Here is a 21223-nt window from a genome sequence, read left to right on the forward strand (position 1 = left end):
TGTAGGTTCTCTTTCAATGTGATTTGCTGCTGCAGGCTATGGACTTCAAACAAAGCAAAGCTTGACAATACTGTTTTTGCGCTGAATCTTTCCGTTTTTATGGATATTTCTTTATTAAACTGTAAAACCAGTTATTCTAAGATTTATGCTCATTGGATAAACAATGTTTTTATATCCAGTGACCTTTGATTTCCTTCCTATATAGCGGCACGTAGAATAAGAGGAGAGAGAATGAAATGAAAACCCTTGATAGAGAAAAATCACAAAGGCTTTAGTTTGTTTTCTATCACTTCTGTTTAAACCAGAGGATTCTTTAGGGGAATAAAGATTAGAAACACCAACAGGGTTTTGACGGACACACTGGCCTTCAGTGCAGGTTTTAATCTGCTTTAGAAGGACAGTGGTATGCTTGTACAAGGACAAGATCGTTTCACATCTGCAGAGGGTCATGAGCAAGACAAAGCTACAATTAAATGCATTACAATTACATTTTTAAGTGCTTGTCATCTGCAAAAGCATCAAATTAACCGATATAGCGATGCCCCATAACAATACACAGGTTCTGTGCGGATTAAATCCGGCTACTTGTTTTTAGAAGGTCTTATTTCAGAGGCAGTGGTTGAGACAGTGCTGAAATGATGTCTAGGGAAGCCAGTCCCTAGACATCATCTGGGAAGCAATAACAGCTTCTCATTATGCCAAAATATATGAAAAGCTTTTAGGGAGCGTTGATGGCTGAATTCGTTCATGCAGTCACAATAACAGGCACTCAGGAGTTGAAATGCATTCTGCATTGCTGGCATATTCATTTTTAAACCGTGTCTGGCAGCGTATTACAACGCTTCAAACATAATGCCAAAAAACAAACAAAAAGCAAACAAGACAGGTTCAAAGTACCGCTCGGAAGCCGCTCCGCTGTTATGTTTTCCAAACTTCCTCTCGCTCTCTTAAAGCGGCTGTTTTTGACCAAGACCGAGGCAAGTGGGATGTAAGTGGCTCTGCAGTGAAGCAGTTGACAAGATTTGGGCCAGAATCGATCTATGTGATGGAAAAAGATGGGAGGATAGTGATGGTTGGAAGTGGCTGGAGTTATGATTCAGGACCTGGCCCACTTCAAATGGCACAATAAAACGAGAGGAACAGAAGGAACGAGTCAAAGCTTCACCTCAACCAGCCAAGCCAAAGCACTGATCGCTTACAAAAAAAGACTGTAATTACTTCTTTAAAGTATACAATGAGAACATTTGCAAAAAGAAAATGGCAGTTAGCATTAGGGTTTCACTGATATAGGTTTTTGAAATCCGACACTGATATTATTGGATTGAAGCTGGCTGATGGCTGCTATTTTTGCGATACTCAATATATTCAAATTTGACAATTTTTATCCCCAAAAAATGACAAACTATTGCACAGTATTCAGTGTTTCCCCCAGAATTTTATTCTTGCCAGAGTGGAAAAGCCTCTGAAACAGCATTTAGACATCAGTTCTACAATAAATATGTAATCAGTCAAACTGCATCATATCATCATATCAGAGGTGGACCACACTGACAATTTCTGAGATATGCAATGTTTAATAAAAGAACTATATCGGCCTCATGTATTGGCAAACTGATATATCAGTCTAACCCTAGTAATCATGATGCAGTGAAATGATGGGTCGATGCATGAAATAAGGATGACACAAAGTTAAGATAATGTCGGAGGTACAGTATGTAGGATGTTAAATATAAAAACAACTACTATTCCTAATGTTGGTGGTCAGAGTGTATAGCTGTAAAACTGTTCCCTCTGAGCCAGTGAGTCTGCAGGTTTTCATTCCAAGGACTAGATACCACTGGTTTAGAGGGAACACTGGCTGGAACCTGAGAGCTGATGGCCGGACCTGACCTTGGCCTTTCTTTGTGCGTGATTCAACAACTTTGGCAGGAACTGTATTTAGCAGCAGGAAAGGAAAAAGCTTGCTTTAAAGTCATAATTCCCACCGTTTTTCATGTAAATAAGTCTGTTTTGCTACTCTCTATCTGATATAACATGAAGTGATTCTACCTATAACCGAGGCCTCACCAAAAAATACATCTTATGTGTATTATCAGGTTTACATCTAATTTCCTTATGACCTTGACAGGCCCAAACAGGCTTTATGTTTTGACCAGCGCTGTTAGGCAGCTTTCCACTCATAGCACATGGTGAGTGAGTAGCATTTTGGTGATACAGCACGCTCTTCCATGTGCAAAACTTTAGCAAATCTGGACCTCAAACTGCATCAACAGAAAATCCAAGGAAAAAGACGTCACAGTGCTGGACACACTGTTTGATTGACAGGTGATCTCTGGGAAGTGCAGTGCAGAAAAAAAAAGAAAAAAATCAACAGTGTTTCAATCCAGATTTATCAACATAAAATCTCTCCCAAAAACCTAGGAATGAGAGCCAACATTGTAATCAGAGAGGTAAATGAATGATGTTATTTCTCACTTAGTTAATACTGCATATACCTCATTTTCATATTGTACATATTTTCATTACTTCTTCATCTCATTATGCTGTTATTTTGCACACCCTTATAATGCTGTTTTCCTAATTTTCCTACATTTATATGTTGTTAGCATGTTGGAATTCTTGGTTGCGTAATGTTTAATACCCAATTTCCTTTATTCTTTTTTTATATCAGGGATCATTAAAGTTGCATAATTTATTCTTATCATGTGTGCCATGATTTCCACGATTACATTTACATTTCATGCATTTAGCTGACACTCTTATCCAGAGCCATTTCTAGCTTTGGGAGACTTGTCATGTTCATGAATCTAAACTGAACTGTCCAGGATCATCAGAATAGCGTACAGTATGTGATTTCTCATGATAGGGTGGAGTTTCTCATTTTCTACAAAGTCCCATCAAAGCCCAAGTTGTGTTGGTTTTTCTTATTAGCATCATCAGGTCCGCCTCAGTGCATAGAAAGACAATGTTCCTTTCATTTATGACGAGTAAAAGTTGATAAGTTAAAGTTGATTCTCTCTCTTTCTCTCTGTCTGACACACACACACACACACACACACTCACACACACTGCTGGCTGGGGTTGGGTTGTGTCGGAGCTGATCAGCCCTGGAAGGCGTGGATCTCCTCTTCACTGAAGCCCTGCTGCTTCACCAACCTAGAAGAACAAAAAGTAAAGCAAGGTAAAGGTGAGAAACTGTCAAAGAAAAAGCTTATAAACTCTATGCAAGTATTCAATAGCACTGCACTCTACAATCTGCCATGCCGTGTATTTCTAAGGGTTCTTCATGCCATTTCTGAGTCAGATGCTGTGAGTCACTGCTGCCATTGTACCGAAGTGTGACAAAATTACATGAACCAGGAACCAGGTAAGCCTATTCAAAATGCATGGTGAAATGTCGCACTTACAACGGAGCTATCTAGAAAACAGACCAGGAATCATATACAATGTCTAACAACGGGAGTTCTGATCTGAGACCAGCTCACCTCGTAGATCTGTGCAGTTGTGTCATCAAAGATCCTAGATCACTACTCCTAAAACTTTAAAAGCTGAGGCAGTGAAGTTATTACGCACCCTTCTGTTAGCTCTGTAAAGGCAGCGGGACCACACACACACACACAGCATTTGGAGCCGTCCGGCCTGTTGAGGAAATCCTTCAGCGTGGACTGATCCACCCGGCCCTTCCTGCCGCTCCACCTATCGCAGGGCTCAGAGAGGATGTACTCCACCTGGAACCTGGAACACAATGCAAAATATTGTGAATAACCAGGAAGACATTAAGGCCCGGATCAAGTTACAGTGTAAGTACAAAAACAGATGTGACCTTTTGTTATTGTTACCCTGCACCCACGTGTCTGTTTAACATCCCTGTCAGTTCATATTGGTGTCAGATATGGTTACACCCTAGAATAGATATGAACAGTCATCCAAAAACATCAGATATAAACAATGATTTGGATGGTCAGTGGATGTGATTTCTATTATCTGTTGATTGTGCACACACAATATTGCACAGACATTTAAGAACTGGGAAAAGCACTTCTTCAACTTTGCACACCAGAAAGGGAAGTAGTCTACTTAACTTTTTAATAGGCCAAAACATATTATCCCAGATGGAATAAACACCAATTTGTAATTGCATTAAACAATTACAATATTTGGTTTGGGTGTTTTGACTGTGGAAAAAAAAATCACCATCGAAAAGGTCTTTATTGCATTCATTTGTAATAGCGTTGTGGAGACAAGAAGAGCCTGCAGACACAGTTCTGAAATTGAATTATAGGCAGCACCAATTTAAGTTGTACTTTTAGTATCATTTGTGCTTCTGGGTAAGGGCATTAATAAAAAAAACTTGTCTGTAGCCCTCTTTGCAGCCTAATGTAATGGTAGCCTAATGGTAATGGATATGCAGTTTCCATACAGACAGTAAAATCACATGGCAAAGCTAAAGAGGAGAATGTGGGAATGGCAATTGTATTCAAGGCAACATGAAAGCCGTTGTGAAAAGAAAATGGACACAGTCTGCTCAAAACATTAATTGTGTCAACCTTTGCTTTGGTTCTCCTTATACTTGCAGGTTCACCATTCTAATTCTTTCTCTGCTCTGTGTTCTTGTGCCCGGTCTTAGTAAATTCACTTGTTTTTGTGCTGCACCTCCAGCTGCAGCCATACAGACCCAGGCCAAACACAGAAAAATCTCAGGCCAAAGTAATCAGCACACACGTTCAATGGGTGACTGAAGAGGAGCCAGTATGTGAATGGTGTACCGGGATGTAACATTTGCGGATGCTCCTATCTGTCTGCTTTCATAGATTCACAAGGACACAGACAAAGGAATACAGCCACACTTGAAGAAACCAAGATAATGACTGAAGGTCCGCCGGCCGGATAGGGGGGAGGGACACATAAGGCACGAAATGTAGGCTTCAAACGCACACACACACACACACTCACAGTACCTCTCATCTTTAGCGGCCAGTTCATCCAGTTCCGAGCGCCACAGAATGTCTTCCTCTTGTCGGTTAAAAAAGAGCAGCTTGGTTTTTCTGGGGACGGACAAACAGGATATGGATTATCAGACCAGCTTTGGCCTTGAAAACAATGAAACAGACAATAAAATATAACATATTACACTTGTTTTCTGTCCATTTTCCAAACAAGACATAATCCTTAGGTAAGTACAGTATGCTGTTTACATAACTATAATGTTCTCTCTTCTAACCGTGTTTCTTCTGACATTAGGATTCCACTGATATGGGTTTTTGAAGGCTTATACTGAAACCTATATTTTTAGATTAAAAGCTGCCGACAATATTCAATATCTTTGAATTTGCCCAGTTGTCTCCAAAATGTTATTCTTGTCAGGGTGGAAAAGCCTCTGAAACAGCATTTACACCGCAGGACACTGAAACTCTCCATTGAAACCCAGGAAAATTATAACATTAATAATGAAGCTCCCACCTTATCGTGCCTAGGTCCTGCAGGGCCAGTCGAATGAGGCGGGCCATGGGCGTGAACCCTGTGCCTGCTGCTAGTAGGTAGAGGTGTGTGACATCACGAAGGGGGCGGAGACTGAAGGGACCCTCCGGACCACTGACTGATATATGATCACCTAGCCAGCCACAACACACAAGCGAACAGAACACATCTAATGAATAGATCACACTCTTAGTTAATGCCAGGACAACAAGAGTTTGTTAATGTTCATGCTTAATTCATGTTCTTTCTATTTACTGTCTTGTTACACTGACAGGAGAAGACAGTACACACACCTCCATTACTTGGCAACACACCCATGCAAGCACACTCATTAAACACATATACAGGAACATTCAGTGTGTATGATAGGGAGTTACATAAGGTCCATAAATTACTTAAGGACCTAACAATGAGAGACAGAGATAGAGAAGTGTATTTCCTCTTGACCTCTTAAACAGGTCCACCATAGTGAGTGCATAAGCAGATAGAGCCAATAGGAAAATAGCATTGAGTATCATCTCCAGGAGAACAAGACAGTCTATAGACTACCAGAGAGAGATGAAATGTCAAAGGCTGCCCACATGGAGCTGGGCTGTGGAAAAAGCTTGATGGAAGCAGATGGAAAGCTCTGTTTATGACTCTTTAAATAGAAACTAATTACACCATCAATCATGTTTTAGGGGCAGAGCAATCTGCCCCTTGTAATTGATTTAACTGAAAATGGTTTTTCCTTTAGCTGTTTAGCTGATGAACGAGGAGGCAGAGCGAGGCCGAGGGGAAAAGAAGCCAGTCAAGGGAAAAAGGAGAAGAGGAGACAGAAATCTGCCAAAGGTTCATTGCTCTTAAGGAATTAGTAACGCCTTGGCTTGTATGCCCGTATAGTGAATATTTTCTCATTTCAGAGCCAACCTGACCTTTGGAGTGACAAATAGAAATAGACTGAAGTTATTCAGGTAATGGTTCAATTCTGAGCATGTAAATGTCAGTCTCACAACTTATAGAGGAACAATTGAAGAAAAGCACATAAAAATGTAGGATGAAGGATAAAAAAAATATCTGCCCTGTATGTGGTTTATTTATTTATTTGCTCCCATGTTGTTTGTTATCTTGGAGCTCATTTGAGAAAGTAGTATGCTACATAGAAGGTAAACCATCTAACTGATTAGTATGTGCTATACAATTATTATGGAAGCACACTAAGGCCAATTTAATTTTCTCTAAGTATACTTGGCATGGATGAAGAGGGATGCTATGAACAACCATTTGAATTTTCTTCTCCCATGCTGCAGCAGCTACTCCCAGCTGCCAACAAAACATGAAAATAATGAAAATACTGATACTGACAATTTGGGTTTGAAGCTGCCTGTGACTTACCAATGTGCAGGCTGTTGAGGTGCGGTGTGAAGAGTCCGTCAGGGTAGACTTTGATCATGAGGAAGAGGTCTGATCCCTGAGTGGAGGGGTGAGAGGCTGCTACCAGAGTCTGCTCTACTGGAGTGTATGGCTTCACCACCTCGCTGTCTGGATATGGACAACATAGCGGACGCTCAACATTTCTTTATGGATATCTGTGTGCGGGCATGTTACTGCGGGTTTGTGTATGTATGTGCAAGGGGGGCAAAATTACAGAAATGTCAAACAACACATGAATATCATGTATCTAATAAGGAGTAAGGCCGCCCTTTGCCTTCAGAACAGCTTCAGTCCTCCTTGGACAGCTGCAGTCCAGTCCTGAACTGTGTTGAACTGTGGTAATGTTTAGCAACTATCCTGTTAAGTGTCCGTCTGTACCAAAAAAAATCCCTCGAGGATGACCTAAAATGGACACTGCACTTCAGTTCTTTGAGGAATGAAGGAGGTGGAGCTCTACTTCCCGTAAAATTTCAATGATGTTTTGATCTGATCCTGCTGTTCATAAAACCCCTCTTGAATTAGTTTGGCAGGATGTATGTGAACGTTATCCTGAAAATCCTGATTAAAAGTTAAAGCACTTTTTTTACGTGGTATTTCTGTTATTTTGCCCACTCCCTGTATGTACACTATTCCATCATTGTACCCGTTTTCATTACATTGTACATACGTGCCTGTCCATTCAATACTGTCTTGTGTATCATGGTTTTTCGTATGTATAATGACATTGTGAAAAGTATACTCAACAAGTCAAATTCCTTGTACAGTAGATGTACTTGGTAAAATAAAGCTGACTTAAATGTTAGCTGGTAGGTACTGGTAGTAACCAGTAAAATGAGCTCCCATGATCCTCCTCCATACTTCCACATTGAGATGGTGCTATCAAGGAGCCATCAAATGATCAGTTTGGTCAATGCTGAATCATGACTGCTGGATTCCTTACCTTGGATGAGGGCTTTGAGGTAGACGTGTTTCCCAACAGGCACGTGCATGACAGTCCCACGTGGCAATTGCAATCGGAACACATGGGTGTTATGGTTGACCTCCGTCTTAGACGCCAACACACAATCTCGATAGTAGAGGGCTGCATAAGAAGGAGAATTAATCAATAATGTGGACTCATTATTTACCTTTATACCCGTTCCTAACATACTACGAATGAGCGAACACCTTTGGAAAATTTCCTGACATGATCCCAACAGAACAGGAACCCATCAGCTTGGGCGTTAACTTTATTTTGCACTCTTTTCCTGTGTCTTGGTCCTATTTTATTCCTGAAAATGAGCATTGAAACCATAATTAGAAAAACTAATGATAGTTTGAAAAACGCTAAACTTTATTCTTTATCATACCGACTTACCAGAACATTTCTCTGAATTATAGTCGCTGCTCTCAAAACACTTAACACAGCACCCTAAACTTTGCATAACTAATAGTACGTTTTCATTGTTTTCACACATATTACAAAACTAAGAAGAAGTGGGATGAAGGAGAGGTAGAAGAATAAGAGGGATGGAAGCAAACAACTCCCATCAACTTCAGAGCATGTCGTCAAGAGGCTGGAGAGAGAAAAGAGCCAAGTACATACAGCATCAATCATGCATCATCAGACTATCACAGTACCGTGTATTGTAAACTGTGCTTAGTGTACATCATATTGATGTAAAGCACTTTGAACTGCATGTTGTGTATGAAAGGTGCTATACAAATAAAGGTTATTATTATCATAGTTTGCTGCATTACTGTATAGATTGTGTTTATATTGTACTACACACACCTGTTACTGTACATTGTTAGAAATGACTGCAGTTTCTCTAATTCCACTGTGATTGCCTTATAGAAACCAACATATTGTATATTTTTCCCTATCCATTATTTAGAGTGGAAAGAAAACCATCTTAAAGTGGACGTGCCAGGCTTCTCTCTGAGTAACAGGAATATGCCATTGTAGATAAAGTGTGATGTGGATGAAATGCTCTGGCCTGACGGAAATGAATAATGAGTCAATGATGAATGAAATTACTGGCTGCTAAAATAAACACTGTGATTTCTTTTGAATCAAACTGTCATTTCTTAAATTATGTTATCAAACCTCTACCTTCTGACTCTATTGTGCCATCCAAATAGTCAATACAGTAATGTAGACATAAACAGATGCCGCTATGACATCACAGAAAATGTATTTCTAGTATCTACATGTAAAATTATGAAGTAGCACACTTAGCATATCCAAAATTCTATTGAACAGATGTTGCATGAAGGAAAACAGTGTTTCATCAGCAAACTATGGATATAGTACCATAAAGTAAACCAATTCATGATTATTTTTATTTTATTATATTTTATATATATATATATTTTTTTATATTTTTATTATTTATTTATTTATTTTATTTTATTTTATTTATATAATAATAAACATGTTTTCCCAATAGTTTTCCTGTGTGGGTATAGCTGAATATATGTTCTACTCATTAGATGACAAGGTTATAATTTTGACTGACTATATTTCTTACAAAGATATTACGTGAAAAGAAGACAATTTTTCATTTTGTGGTGGGATTTGCAAAATTTTGGATGCCTAAGTGCGTTTAGAGTATGGATCTTAGTTTGGAGAAATGTGCTAAATCAATTGAGAAAAACTGTAATACAATCTAATGCTCTAAAAAATTAATATTAATCAGTTCTGACAACTGCACCACTGCAACTCTGACAGAACACATTCTGCTGTTCTGTCAAGTCACAAAAATTCAAATAATGGACTAAAATCAAGATTTAAAGGAGTGAAATGAGCACAATTGAACTATTTGCATCGTCTTGGATCTCACCTCGATCTTTTTTACGTAAAAGTGTATTGTGGAATTCTAGCGGTTGACCCAAACTCGTCCATTTTCCTTTGGCTTGCTTGCGGATGCTGAGCTGGATCTTTCCCACCGCAAACGCTGTCTGGACTGATGCAGAAAAGACAGTGGGAGAAGAACAAAGACACCGTGAATTTCAACAAAGACTCTCCAGATTCCATCAAAATATCAAGTTGCCGATAAATGTCCTTACCGGCAACGCTTCCTTCTACTTCTTCAGCTAGACCTGAAAAAGAAGAAGAATCACGACATTGTAAGGGAGATTGTGTACTGTAAAATAACTCAAGTACTGAAGTCAATATTCAGCCTAAAACCCCGACTCAGTAGACCACTAGCTACAGTGCACCTTGTTTCATTAAATCAGATCACTGAATTTTGGTGACAGACATACAGGCGTGTTGCTGACTGCTGTCCTCTAAATCCAATCTGGTCAACCCATCCATTTACAACCATCCAATTTGTTATAACACACGCAACAGTGAGATTCCCTCTAAGACTTTTCCATGACTTTCCATAGCTGACCTGAAGAGCTTCCATAACCTATAAATGTTCTTTCCTGGTTTGTTAATGTTGTTGTCCATATGATTATTGGCTGAAACAGATGCGTAAAATCAGCGTGTTAACTTTTTTCAAATCCAAATGATTATCCTAACTTACTGAAATAATGACAATGCCTACAAATTGTCATCCTTGCACATCTACAGAGACAGAGAGGCATTCACAATTACCTCTTATAACACACATACCCCAATGAAAATATTCATGGGATGATAAGACTTGGTACACAGTGGCTTGACTTCCCTATTTAAGACAAAGAATATATTTTTTCACTTGACAAATAAATGGATGAAAGCTTAAATGTTAGATTGATTTCAATAATTGTTCCCCACCCTTGCACTACTTTGGATTTCAATCAAAAATGAATAGCCTACACTGAGAATTATTTTTTCCTTGTGTGTTCTAGGATAATAGAGGGGCTCATCACAAAGCCCACCACACCTAGTACTCAAAATGACCAGCAGTCATACTTGAGTCATTCTATTCAACAGATCCTTGGTGACATCCACTGACACTACAATCTGCCTGCCAAGTGTTTTATTGGTTATTTATTTGGGTTGGATGCTGCCTAAAAGCAGTTAGTGGAGTTACACCTTTGCTGCAACAGACTGTCTGAAACTCGATACAACCTGGAAGCAATCTTTGCTCCTGACAGAAAGTCATTTAAATGTGAGAGGCAAATTCCACATGTATTGTACATGGAGGGGAGGTAAACTACAGGTGTGAATGGAGGGTCGCAAGTTGTGGAAAGTGAATGAGAAAACACTCTTCCCTGTCGAAGCGTCTTTGAGCAAAATACGGCAGTTATAGAAGACTGCGGTTGTACAGGGAAGCTCCCAGGTGTGATTGTGTGTGTGAAGCAGAGCTGTGCATGAGCAGTCAGCGTACCCTGGATAAACATGTTCAAAACACTAAACTTTAAAGTTTACTAAATGTTGCATTTAAGTCACTTCATGCAAGTGATTCATGCTCTCAGACTATCAATATTTTATGCAAAAATTGATAAGCTCCTTGGACTAGACTTAATCATGGCGCCACACACCCTGAGAGCTTTCACGGCAGACATGGAAATGCCAGAAGATGGCAGTTACAAATGCAGTGGATATTTAATACCTTTCAAATTTTCTAGTTTTTATTGCCTGGATGCCTGAAATGAAAACTCATTAAATTCTTTTTTCCCCTACTTCCCTCTGAATATAGCATCCAGCAAAATAAAGTTAAAAACAAAAGACTTGGATTTGGTTGTATGCTTCAGATCATTGTCATGTTGACAGATGAAATTCTTCTTAATTTGAGCTCTTTTGTTGCACAGCAAATAATTCCCCAAAATATCTTGGTATGTAGAGCTATTCATGTCCCCCTCTGTCCAGCCCCATAGCATGATGCTGCACCACCATTCTTCCCAGTAGCTGCTGGCTTCTTTGGGTTCTGCATCAAACATATCTTTAGGAATTAAGATAAAAAAAATTCTACCTTGGTTTCATCAGACCATAAGATATTTCCCCACATTGTCTGTGTCTTCTTGCATAATAACGACAGGACAAAAACAAACTGTTTGTACACACCAAGTGTGTATGTCTGTTTACAATGCACATAATCCAACATAATTCATAATTCATTATGGATGGCTACTGCTTGTACTGCATCGCCATTTCTAGGTAATTCTGGCACTAAACCTGCCAAAAGAGTGAGTTTCTCTCATTTGTTTTCTCAGGAATCAGTAAAGTAGCATGTAGAAACATTTCTACTCACGTAAATGAAGCATGTAGGACAATTTCCCTAGTAGCACTTCCAGTCGTAAGACGCCCCCCTCTAGGTCAACGATGGTACAGCCTGAGCTGTGGATCTAAGAGGAGAACACAAAGACAGGTAAACATGTCTTGCCCCAACAATAATGCAGGCACCCCTTAGGCCAATCAGTAACAAGATGCATCATCCCTTTCATCAAACACGGACCATGACCAGTGGTGTAGAAGTTATGGTCTTTCAAAGTTAGAAATTTGTCAATGTTGTTGCAATTCCTACTTGTCGCCAATAGAGGTCTAATAGATAATTTAATGCCCTTTTAAGTGTGTATGGTAGTTGAGTGGTTACCTTCCGTTTGGTATAAATGACCAGATTCACAGTCACATCAGTTTGGAACCAGTCATACCTAGGGCAATAAGAAACAACAGGCAGCGTGAAATAATCTCCTTGACTGTGTACTAACTTATTAAACTCCTCTAGCTCTAATTCTGTGTATCATATTTGTTGTTGGCTGTATTTGATCGCATACCGAGGCCTGGAGTCTTTGTCTGGGGGAGGAGCCACTGAGGATGGAGGGGCGAGGCCAGCCAGTGGTGGAGGTGGAATGATAGCTGACGAGAGAAACAGGAGAGAAGAGATCAATAAAATTAACAATAACGTTCAGATTAGGGTTAAACCGATATAGCATACACAGATATAGCGACACACTGAGATACAGATATACAGTAGGTGTGCTCTGTGTGTGTGTGTATGCGTGTGTGTTTGTGTACCTTTGATAGCTGCACTGGCCTTAATAGCCATCCTGCCGACAAGGCACTCTTTCAACATGGACTCATAGTTTACCCACCGATGGACCTGTGCACAAACACACATGCATGATCCCATATGAACACATGTAAACCCCATCCCCTTGCCCATAGACACACACACACACATACACACACACACATACATATATACAAACACACACTAAACAGCTTGCAGAACTACACCAAGCTTGTAGCACTCACAAGGGCAGCAAAACAAAACATGTTCCAGTGCTCCAAGGCCATGCAACTTGTTTTTCCTCCTATTGATCTTTTTGAAGACACATTCGCTGCTCAGACAAACATGGTTTCATTTAGTCCCAGTCTTATCAGGTGAGGGTGAGATGACCAAACATTAATGGTGGGCGATATGACGATTTGACATCAGTACCGGTTAGGGGTGTAACGATATATCGTGGGACGAAATTTTGCGATCCCAAAACGTGACGATAGGCATCGTGGAGGTGAAGTTTGCCTGACTGGCATTATGACGTCATTGACACCGACTCGAGACCCGGATGAGCCAGGTGTGTAGCGTGCAACAGGAAATCGAAATACACTTGTTACGTTACGTAACATTATCATCGTTATTTTGAAAGAGACGGAGGTAAATGTTGTGAGACATTCTCAAATTTTCTATCCAGTCTGTTTCCTCAACATTGCGGTTGTTCCCATAGATATAAAAACGGTTGTTCCTACCTGTTCTGCGGTCTCAGCCCGGCCCAAATGTTGCGGTTAAAAGTATCAAGTCCATGCGGTGGAAAAAGAGAATATGATGCTACTGTCAGTGTTAAGATCTTATGAATAAATTGACGCCTCTGGTTACTGGTGTTACTGGTGTATAAACTGAAAACACAGGCAATGGTAGCCGCCATATTGGTCTGAAGTAAACATTACTATGGTTACAGACATTATTTACAACCATCGCGAGGTCGGAGGAGTGGAGTGACTCCTGTTACCCGTACAGACACAGTGGTAATTTGCTCCCACAAGTGTGAACCATACATATGCAAATTCACTCTCATTCATAAATTCGGTTGTCACTACCAAATTCTGGCAGTGTGTACGTAGCTAACTGTCAAAGGTGTCAGCTGCTGCCTGAAAATGTTGACATGCTAATTTTCTTTAAAAAAAATATAAAAAGAAATCAGTTAGAAAATCAGTGTCTGAACATATTTGTTGTTTTAATTTAAGTTTACGTTTTGTGGCCTGCCTAGCCAACTAAGGTGTTTGGAGAATGTTAGATCAACCATGTTCAGACATTTGCACTTAATTGTAAAGGGGACATCCTTGTTTAGACATTTTATTTTAATTTACAATTTGTTTAATTTAGACAAGCATCCGCTGTTAAAAGCTGATTTATTTTATTCAACAGATTCCATTATTTGCTTTTTGCACTGAAAAATATATAATAAAGGAAACCATTCTAAAAGAAACTGTAGGAATAGGTTAAACTTCAAGTTGAATTTTTTTTTGACATTTTATGTCTAAGCAATAAGGAAAGAATCTTCTACAGTCATAATTTGTTTCCATTTAAACTTTGTTAAAACATATCGTCATTGTATCGAACCGTGAAGCCTGTACCGTGTATCGTACCGAACCGTGAGCTGAGTGTATTGTTACACCCCTAGTACCGGTTAAAATTTTTGTCACATACCCATATTAAAAGAGAGGTAACGGAAGCGGGGATGTTTTAAAAAGCATGGTTCGTATCAAAACAATTTAAAATGAAGGTGCCAATAGATTTGCTCATAATGGTGGACAATCCTCCATTGCTCTGACAATTTTTTCTGAAACTGCTATTCCACAACTGTACTTGGAATACTGCAAGAAAATAGTAGGCCCACTTAAAGACCTTTAAGTTATTCTTTTAAATGCGTTTGATAAACTCAAATTTTATAACATTATTTTTCATATTGGCATATACTTTCTTTAAAGTCACAAGGGCGCTTCCTTGTCTTGGGAAAAAGAAACAGGGTTTTTACTGTATATAAAAATTCCAACCAATAACACCAACACAGTGTTATTGGTTCGAATTTTTATAAACGCCTACTGGTACACCATGAAGTAACCACTAAAAATGTGTTGTATTCCAGAAAGTAAAAGTAATAGGATTTTGATTTTGGAAAAATGTTGTCATTTTTTGGTGTTTATTGTTAAATAGGTGTACATTATGATATGGACGACTAGCTAACAAGGTGAAACTGTCATTTCTCATTTCATTGTGACTTTACAGGCTGCAAATGGAGTACTACACTGTTACCAATTGGGTTGATAACAGTAACCTGCAACCTGGCTTGAAAAGCAAAATGAAAAATATTGTGCCATATTTTGTCCCTTTCACCCACCCCTACCCTACCTGGTCAAACAGGTCAGTGCCATCTATCCCAGCTGCCCTCATCAGTTCATCCCCTCCACCGGGGTGGTAGTCCATGTAGGGGGTGACATTGTAAACCATGCCTGAAAACACATACAAACAAGAGAATGTAACATGTATACAGCTCACAGCTCAGTATAAACTTAACTCAACTTATATACAGCTTGAACAATGATGTCAGACCAGTGCCCTCTGCTGACCAAAATTGATAACAGCACAGAGACTACTGTCAATTGACAAAATTCATTTAATGAATGCATTCAAAACTGATTGATTCAAAAGACACCAAATCCAAGGACATCCTAAATCGCTGGCAGAGCCCTTGAGAACAGGGCACACTCAAAATTGTGTTTTCCACAAGGACATTAATTTCTGTCAAGCAGTTTTTTCCAAAAAAACAACTCTTGAATTAATATTTAAATCCCATCACACATCACCGAGGTACTGCTTTCAGAACACATTCAGTGAGAGATGAATGAGCGGCCTTCATCAAACCAGGAGGAGAACACATCAATGAAATCAGATTGAGTAAATACACAATGAGGATCTATTTGGAAGTGTAAACAGAGGCATTACTGGGCTATTGGTTAAGGTGTTCTATCTGCCTGTGTGTGTGTGTGTGTGTGTGTGTGTGTGTGTGTGTGTATGTGTAGAAGTATTGCTGCTACTGAGAAAGACAGTCACAGCCTGTCTGATGAGGACAACACAACTATAATGCTGCGTTCCGTTCAAAGTCAAGAAACAAAGGGAAGAGGATTGCCCAACTTAAAATACTGTTCCCCATGCAAATTTAAAGTTCATATTTATATCTTTAGCCATCTACCACACAGGTGACCAATATCAGTCTGGTTTCCACTCCAGTTGGGCTGAAAATCATCTAATGCAGTGATTCTCAACCTTTTTCATATCAAGGTTGAGAGGGCCACAGACGCCAATTTGATGAGATTTTGTCTCTCAGACTCAAATCTGACAATATTTTTATTGCTAGATATGATTTTGTCCAGAATTCAATGACTATCTGTATTGTAGGTAGAGAGATAACAGTGCAGCTTTCAAACAGTCATTCTTCTACATTCTCTAATTGTGTTAACTTCTTGTAAATGAAATAATGGGCAAGTTTAACAATTCATCAATTTGGTGGGGACCCCCTGGAACCCCCTCAAGGACCCCTAGTGGTCCCCGGACCCTACGTTGAGAACCACTGATCTAATGCTGCTGGGTCACCTCGTATACACGTCCAGCAGTCGTCTCGTTTGTTGTGTTTCTTCAGCTCCTCCTCGGTCACCTCGATCAGACGTCCTCTCAGCCCGGTCAGGTCTCGTCCGCTCTTGGCAAACCGGATCCAGTCCATTAGACTGTGGCCCGGCTTCAAGGCCACCTAATCGGGCACAGCAGAGTAACAAGATAAAAGACATTAGGTTATACTAAGACAGAAGGCTAGTCCAGTTGGCGGCATAGATAATCTGCTGCTTACGAAAGCTTGAAATGACATCACTAGTTGGCCTCTTAAGGGTGAAATGAGAATACAGAAATGTTCTCTGAGGAATGTATCGGTGGATTATCAAAGATGCATTGAATCGCCAGAAGTTTGCCATAACATAAGGTTTTATGAATTGTGAGGGTCTACTGCTACATTTGGCATGCATATAATCCAGCAAACAGCACTTCATTTTATAACTGTTCAACTTTTGGAACTGGTTTACACTGCTTGCTCTCACCCTCCACTGTGTATTTTGGTGGAAGAAGCTTGTGGGAGTATCAGGCAAACCAGCTATAAAAACTGGCATATTATTGAAATATGTCATGATTCGTGGATTGTATGTATGCCGAAGTGAAGAGGGACCCCTAGCAATTTATGAAATGTCTTAACTCTTATTTCATGAGGTATGTACCTTTTCCAATCGGCTAAGGCAACTTTAAACTGCCAGGTTTTTTAATTAGGTTCGGCTTGATGTTCTCTCCATACAAAGAAACAAAGGAAAGTAACGTTATCAAGGATAGGAAACGGGCATTTCCTTCTTCTTCTTCTAAGGGGTTTTCTTCAATACTTTTAGAGCTTTCACTCACCAAAGCTCTACTCATCCATCACCACAGGTAGGTTTTCAAATAGCACTGACAAGAACTAACAGCAATGACCCACCGAGGACGAGTTGTGGTTTTGTTATACAGTGGTGACAGCTTACCCCTACATTGCGTCCTGTAGTATTTCATCTTAATATCGGTGTGTGGTTAGTGTTACCTTGTTCCTCCCGGACTGGCCGGCCGGAGCGACCCGCTGCTGGGAGCTCGGCGCCGGGAACGACGGGGTCGGGATGTTCAGCATCTGGACTCTTCTGAAGCAGCCCCAGTTTCGGAAAAAATCTATTTGACCAACGTTAGTTTACCACAGTTAAACGGGAACCAACTGCTTTGTACGTGAAATGGCTGCTATGAGTTTCCTGTGTAAGTTCTTCCGTTGTGGTAACGTTAACACATTTCCCTAAAGTGTTTAGAAGTGAGTTGAGCAATGCTCCTTAGCTAGAAGGCTAAGCTAAGCTAGGCTAACAACGTTAGGCGCTAGCTTGCTATCTGACAGCAGCCACCATTATTCGTCACATTAAGCTCCGATAAAAGTCAATATCTACCGTCAAAAATAAAGAAGTAACAATTAAAATGTTAGTCGTTGTTCGCTGTCTTGTGAGTAATAGCTAACACTGCCTTGTGGAGTTCTGTCACCGTGGAAAAACTACAATTATTGTCGAAGAATATGACGACAACGTCAACAATAAGCGTCATCATGTGGCGACCAGTCCACTGCCCTCTAGTGTTCGTATTATAAATTGCAAATAATAATGGCAACTACAACAACAGTAACACTACTACTACTACTACTACTACTACTACTACTACTACTACTACTACTGCTACCACTACTATTACCAATAATAATAATAATAATATTTATCCAAACAGTGTTACAAAGTGCTTTACAAGACAAATAATAGCTTTGGCAGCAACCTCACATTTTTATGACAAGGCAACCAGTGCTTGTAATTAAAATGGCTCAATCTATACAGTGCAATCATCAATAATGAGTTTATGTAAGTACCAAGTGGTGTTAAACAAACCCACCTGAAATTACACTGCTGAAAAAACTGGTTACAGAAAAACCATATTTGCCTCTTCTTCCAGATCCGTCCTCGTCCTCATCCTCATCCTCCTCTGAATCTTTATTATTTTCGTCTGACATTGTGAAAGCATGGTATGAACAGCAGTGCTATCACACTGACTTGGACCGCTGACAGTGGACTATACCTCTGACTTCAAAGTTGGCCAACAAACAACATGGCAACCGAAGGATTTTCTTTTGAAGGCTAATCTGCTACGTAACATTAAGAGGATTCAAAGAGAAGAGACCTCTGACTTCAAAATAAAAGTCCATGCACTTGTTGGAGGCTTGGCCAAGCTCTTATGTAATGAACTGAAAGGAGGGATAGGCCTGACATAGAACATCCTGCAGCTTTTACAAGTACTGTGTGCTGTAGGATGTCAGACAAAGATCATCTTATTATCACCCTTAGTACATGAATAAGGGTGATTGTGGCTCTGGAACTAAAATAGATAAGACTTGCAAACCGGTATTTGAGGATAAAAAGCCTCATGAAAAAGATTGAGAAATTCTTATGATCAAGAAAAATGTACTCATTTAAAGTCACCATGAAATGAAAAATGACTTTTTCACCATGTTAGCTAATTTTCCATATCATAACGTACACCTATTTAACAAAACATGACAAAACATTTTTATATCAAAATTCCATTACTTTTATGTCCTGGAAAGTGGTGTGTTTTTAGTGTTTACTTCATGGCCTGCCAGTATAAAGCCTGAAACTTGACAACTGTCAAAGTGACAGTGTCATCATGTTACGGTGGTGAAAACCCTGCTTCCTTTTCCTAAGACACCATGGTTGAGTCCCGGTGGCTGGAATTGATTCATTTTGAAGAATCCAGAATTTCTCACAGCTCAAGATGATGTAGCCTACAAAGCATTTTATACGTTTTCAACACTTTTGAAAAGTCCCCCCCAACATCCTTTTCAACCAAAAATACGCTGAATTACAGAAGCAAGACACCATAGAAATGCCGTTCCCTTGTGACTTTAATGATAAGGTGCCATAACAAAATGATGCTTGGTGAAAATGATTTACAAAAGAGAAGATTGTGTCAAAATACAATGACCGTTTCATAGAGAGATGTTGGAGATATTTGAGTAGATTGGATTTTCCAGGGAATAGTGGGAGCTGTGTTTTGTCCAGGAAATTGTACTGTCCATTTACAGTAAGTGCAAGCCAAATAAAGTTTTACTAGTAGTTTTCAATTCCTAATCCAGTCAAGGTAGAGCAGTGGACAAGTGTCACCAGTGGGGCCATTTAATTGTACATGAAAATATTGTAACAATTTTGGACCGTTATTGAACATGAATGACTGTATGTAATATAACTGCAGAGACTATTAAATATGGACTTACCTGTGACATTTGAGGAACTGGCCTGTCGGATGGACTTGAGTTGTGGGGGGTGTGGGCTTAATGTTCCTCCAAGGTGTCACTCGGACTGATTGAATCAGCAGGACGAGGTGGAGTGTGATTGGTCCCATTGGGCAAAGGCTCTTGGTGTGCTGGGGTGCCACTCGGTCCCGAGTGGTACCCCAGCACAGGCTCACCCAGCTTTGTCGTTGCAGGGAGACAATCTGACCAGCGATGAGCAGCAGTGTTTGACTGGGCTGCTGCGGAGATGGACCAAGGTTTTCGCTGCCCATGAAGATGACCAGACCAGAGGTGATGCACCTCCGGTGCGTGAGAGGTACAGGCTGATTCCACCAAATCCCTATGCTGAGTTGCGAGCCCTGCTGCAAGGTATGTTGGACAGTGGAATGGTGAAGGAAAGTTCCAGCCTTTGGGCTGCCCCTGTAGTGTTGGTAAGGAAGAAAGATGGATCCTGGCGTTTTTGTGTAGATTACAGAAAACTCAATGCCATCACCAAAGACGCTTTCACCCTACCCAGGATCGAGGAGTCTCTCACCCACCTCAAGGAGTCAGCCTGGTACTCCACACTGGATCTGGCTAGTGGGTATTGGCAGGTCGAAGTGGATCCACGAGACCAGGAAAAGACTGCCTTCACTACCCCAGTGGGCGTCTTCCAGTTCGAGCGGATGCCCTTCGGCCTGTGCAATGCTCCAGCCACCTTCCAGCAACTTATGCAGCGCTGCTTGGGGGGACAGGTAAATTACTTTTTGGTGATATACTTGGATGATGACAGGGGGATGTGGAGGGATTACTACCAAGCATCCGGACATGCCGGCAGTGAAAAGGTCCTGAGCATTTTATGCTGCCGGTTCTACTGGCTGGGGATGGGTAAGGACATCAAGTACAAGTCCTGGACAGCAGAATGCCCAGAGTGTGTGGTAGGTAAGGCCGGCCCAGAGGTGAGAGCTCCCCTTCAACCTATTACGTCCAGTTACCCATGGGAGGTTGTGGCCCTGAACTATTTGTCATCAGGATGGCCAGCTGACACTCACCCGTATATCCTGGTTATGACCGACCTGTTTTCTAGGTATACGGTAGCAGTGCCCACCAAGGACCAAACTGCCCAGACCACTGCTAAGGCCCTGTGGACCTCCCTCATCCAGCCCTTTGGTTGCCCGGTGCATTTCCTGACCGACCATGGAGGGTATTGCATCAGCTATGTGCACTCTATGGCTGCCCAAAGAGCCGGACTACCCCGTATCATCCACAGGGCAATGGGGCCTGCGAACGCTTCAACAGAACCTTGCTTTCACTATTGGACACTCTAAGTGCAGAGGCTCAGGTACAGTGGAGGGACAAGCTGCCAGCCTTAATACAAGCCTACAACAACACTACATCATTGGACGTTGGTAGAAGCCTATGGCCGGGTACGAGCCCACACCAAGCAAAGGCAGGGCTGGGACCAGGCTCGGTATGACATAAA

The 21223-nt window shown here is 40.6% G+C and overlaps 1 protein-coding gene across 1 annotated transcript; it reads right to left on the reverse strand.

The window, feature by feature from the left end:
- Window positions 1-1427: 1427 nt before the first annotated feature.
- On the reverse strand, window positions 1428-17945 carry cyb5r4 (cytochrome b5 reductase 4). Its single transcript, XM_071902066.2, has 15 exons — window positions 17476-17945; window positions 16461-16614; window positions 15219-15319; window positions 12824-12908; window positions 12583-12664; window positions 12402-12459; window positions 12060-12153; window positions 9943-9975; window positions 9717-9839; window positions 7832-7972; window positions 6853-6999; window positions 5461-5611; window positions 4959-5045; window positions 3574-3735; window positions 1428-3156 (listed from the first exon to the last, which is right to left on the reverse strand). The coding sequence occupies exons 1-15, from the start codon at window positions 17557-17559 to the stop codon at window positions 3102-3104; spliced, it is 1557 nt and encodes a 518-aa protein (XP_071758167.1). The 5' UTR covers window positions 17560-17945; the 3' UTR covers window positions 1428-3101.
- Window positions 17946-21223: the final 3278 nt, after the last annotated feature.

This window comes from Centroberyx gerrardi, chromosome 12 (genome assembly GCF_048128805.1).
Source record: "Centroberyx gerrardi isolate f3 chromosome 12, fCenGer3.hap1.cur.20231027, whole genome shotgun sequence".
Lineage (NCBI taxonomy): Eukaryota > Metazoa > Chordata > Actinopteri > Beryciformes > Berycidae > Centroberyx > Centroberyx gerrardi.

What these genes read in the sequence shown, in the direction of transcription:
- cyb5r4 (XM_071902066.2), bottom strand. Translation starts at nt 17,559, where the DNA reads ATGCTGAACATCCCGACCCCGTCGTTCCCGGCGCCGAGCTCCCAGCAG. An exon ending in AGTAGAAGGAAGCGTTGCCG is followed by an intron (nt 9,840 to 9,942) that starts GTAAGGACATTT and finishes TTTCTGCATCAG; the next exon opens with TCCAGACAGCGTTTGCGGTG. An exon ending in TTTACAGAGCTAACAGAAGG is followed by an intron (nt 3,157 to 3,573) that starts GTGCGTAATAAC and finishes TTGTTCTTCTAG; the next exon opens with GTTGGTGAAGCAGCAGGGCT.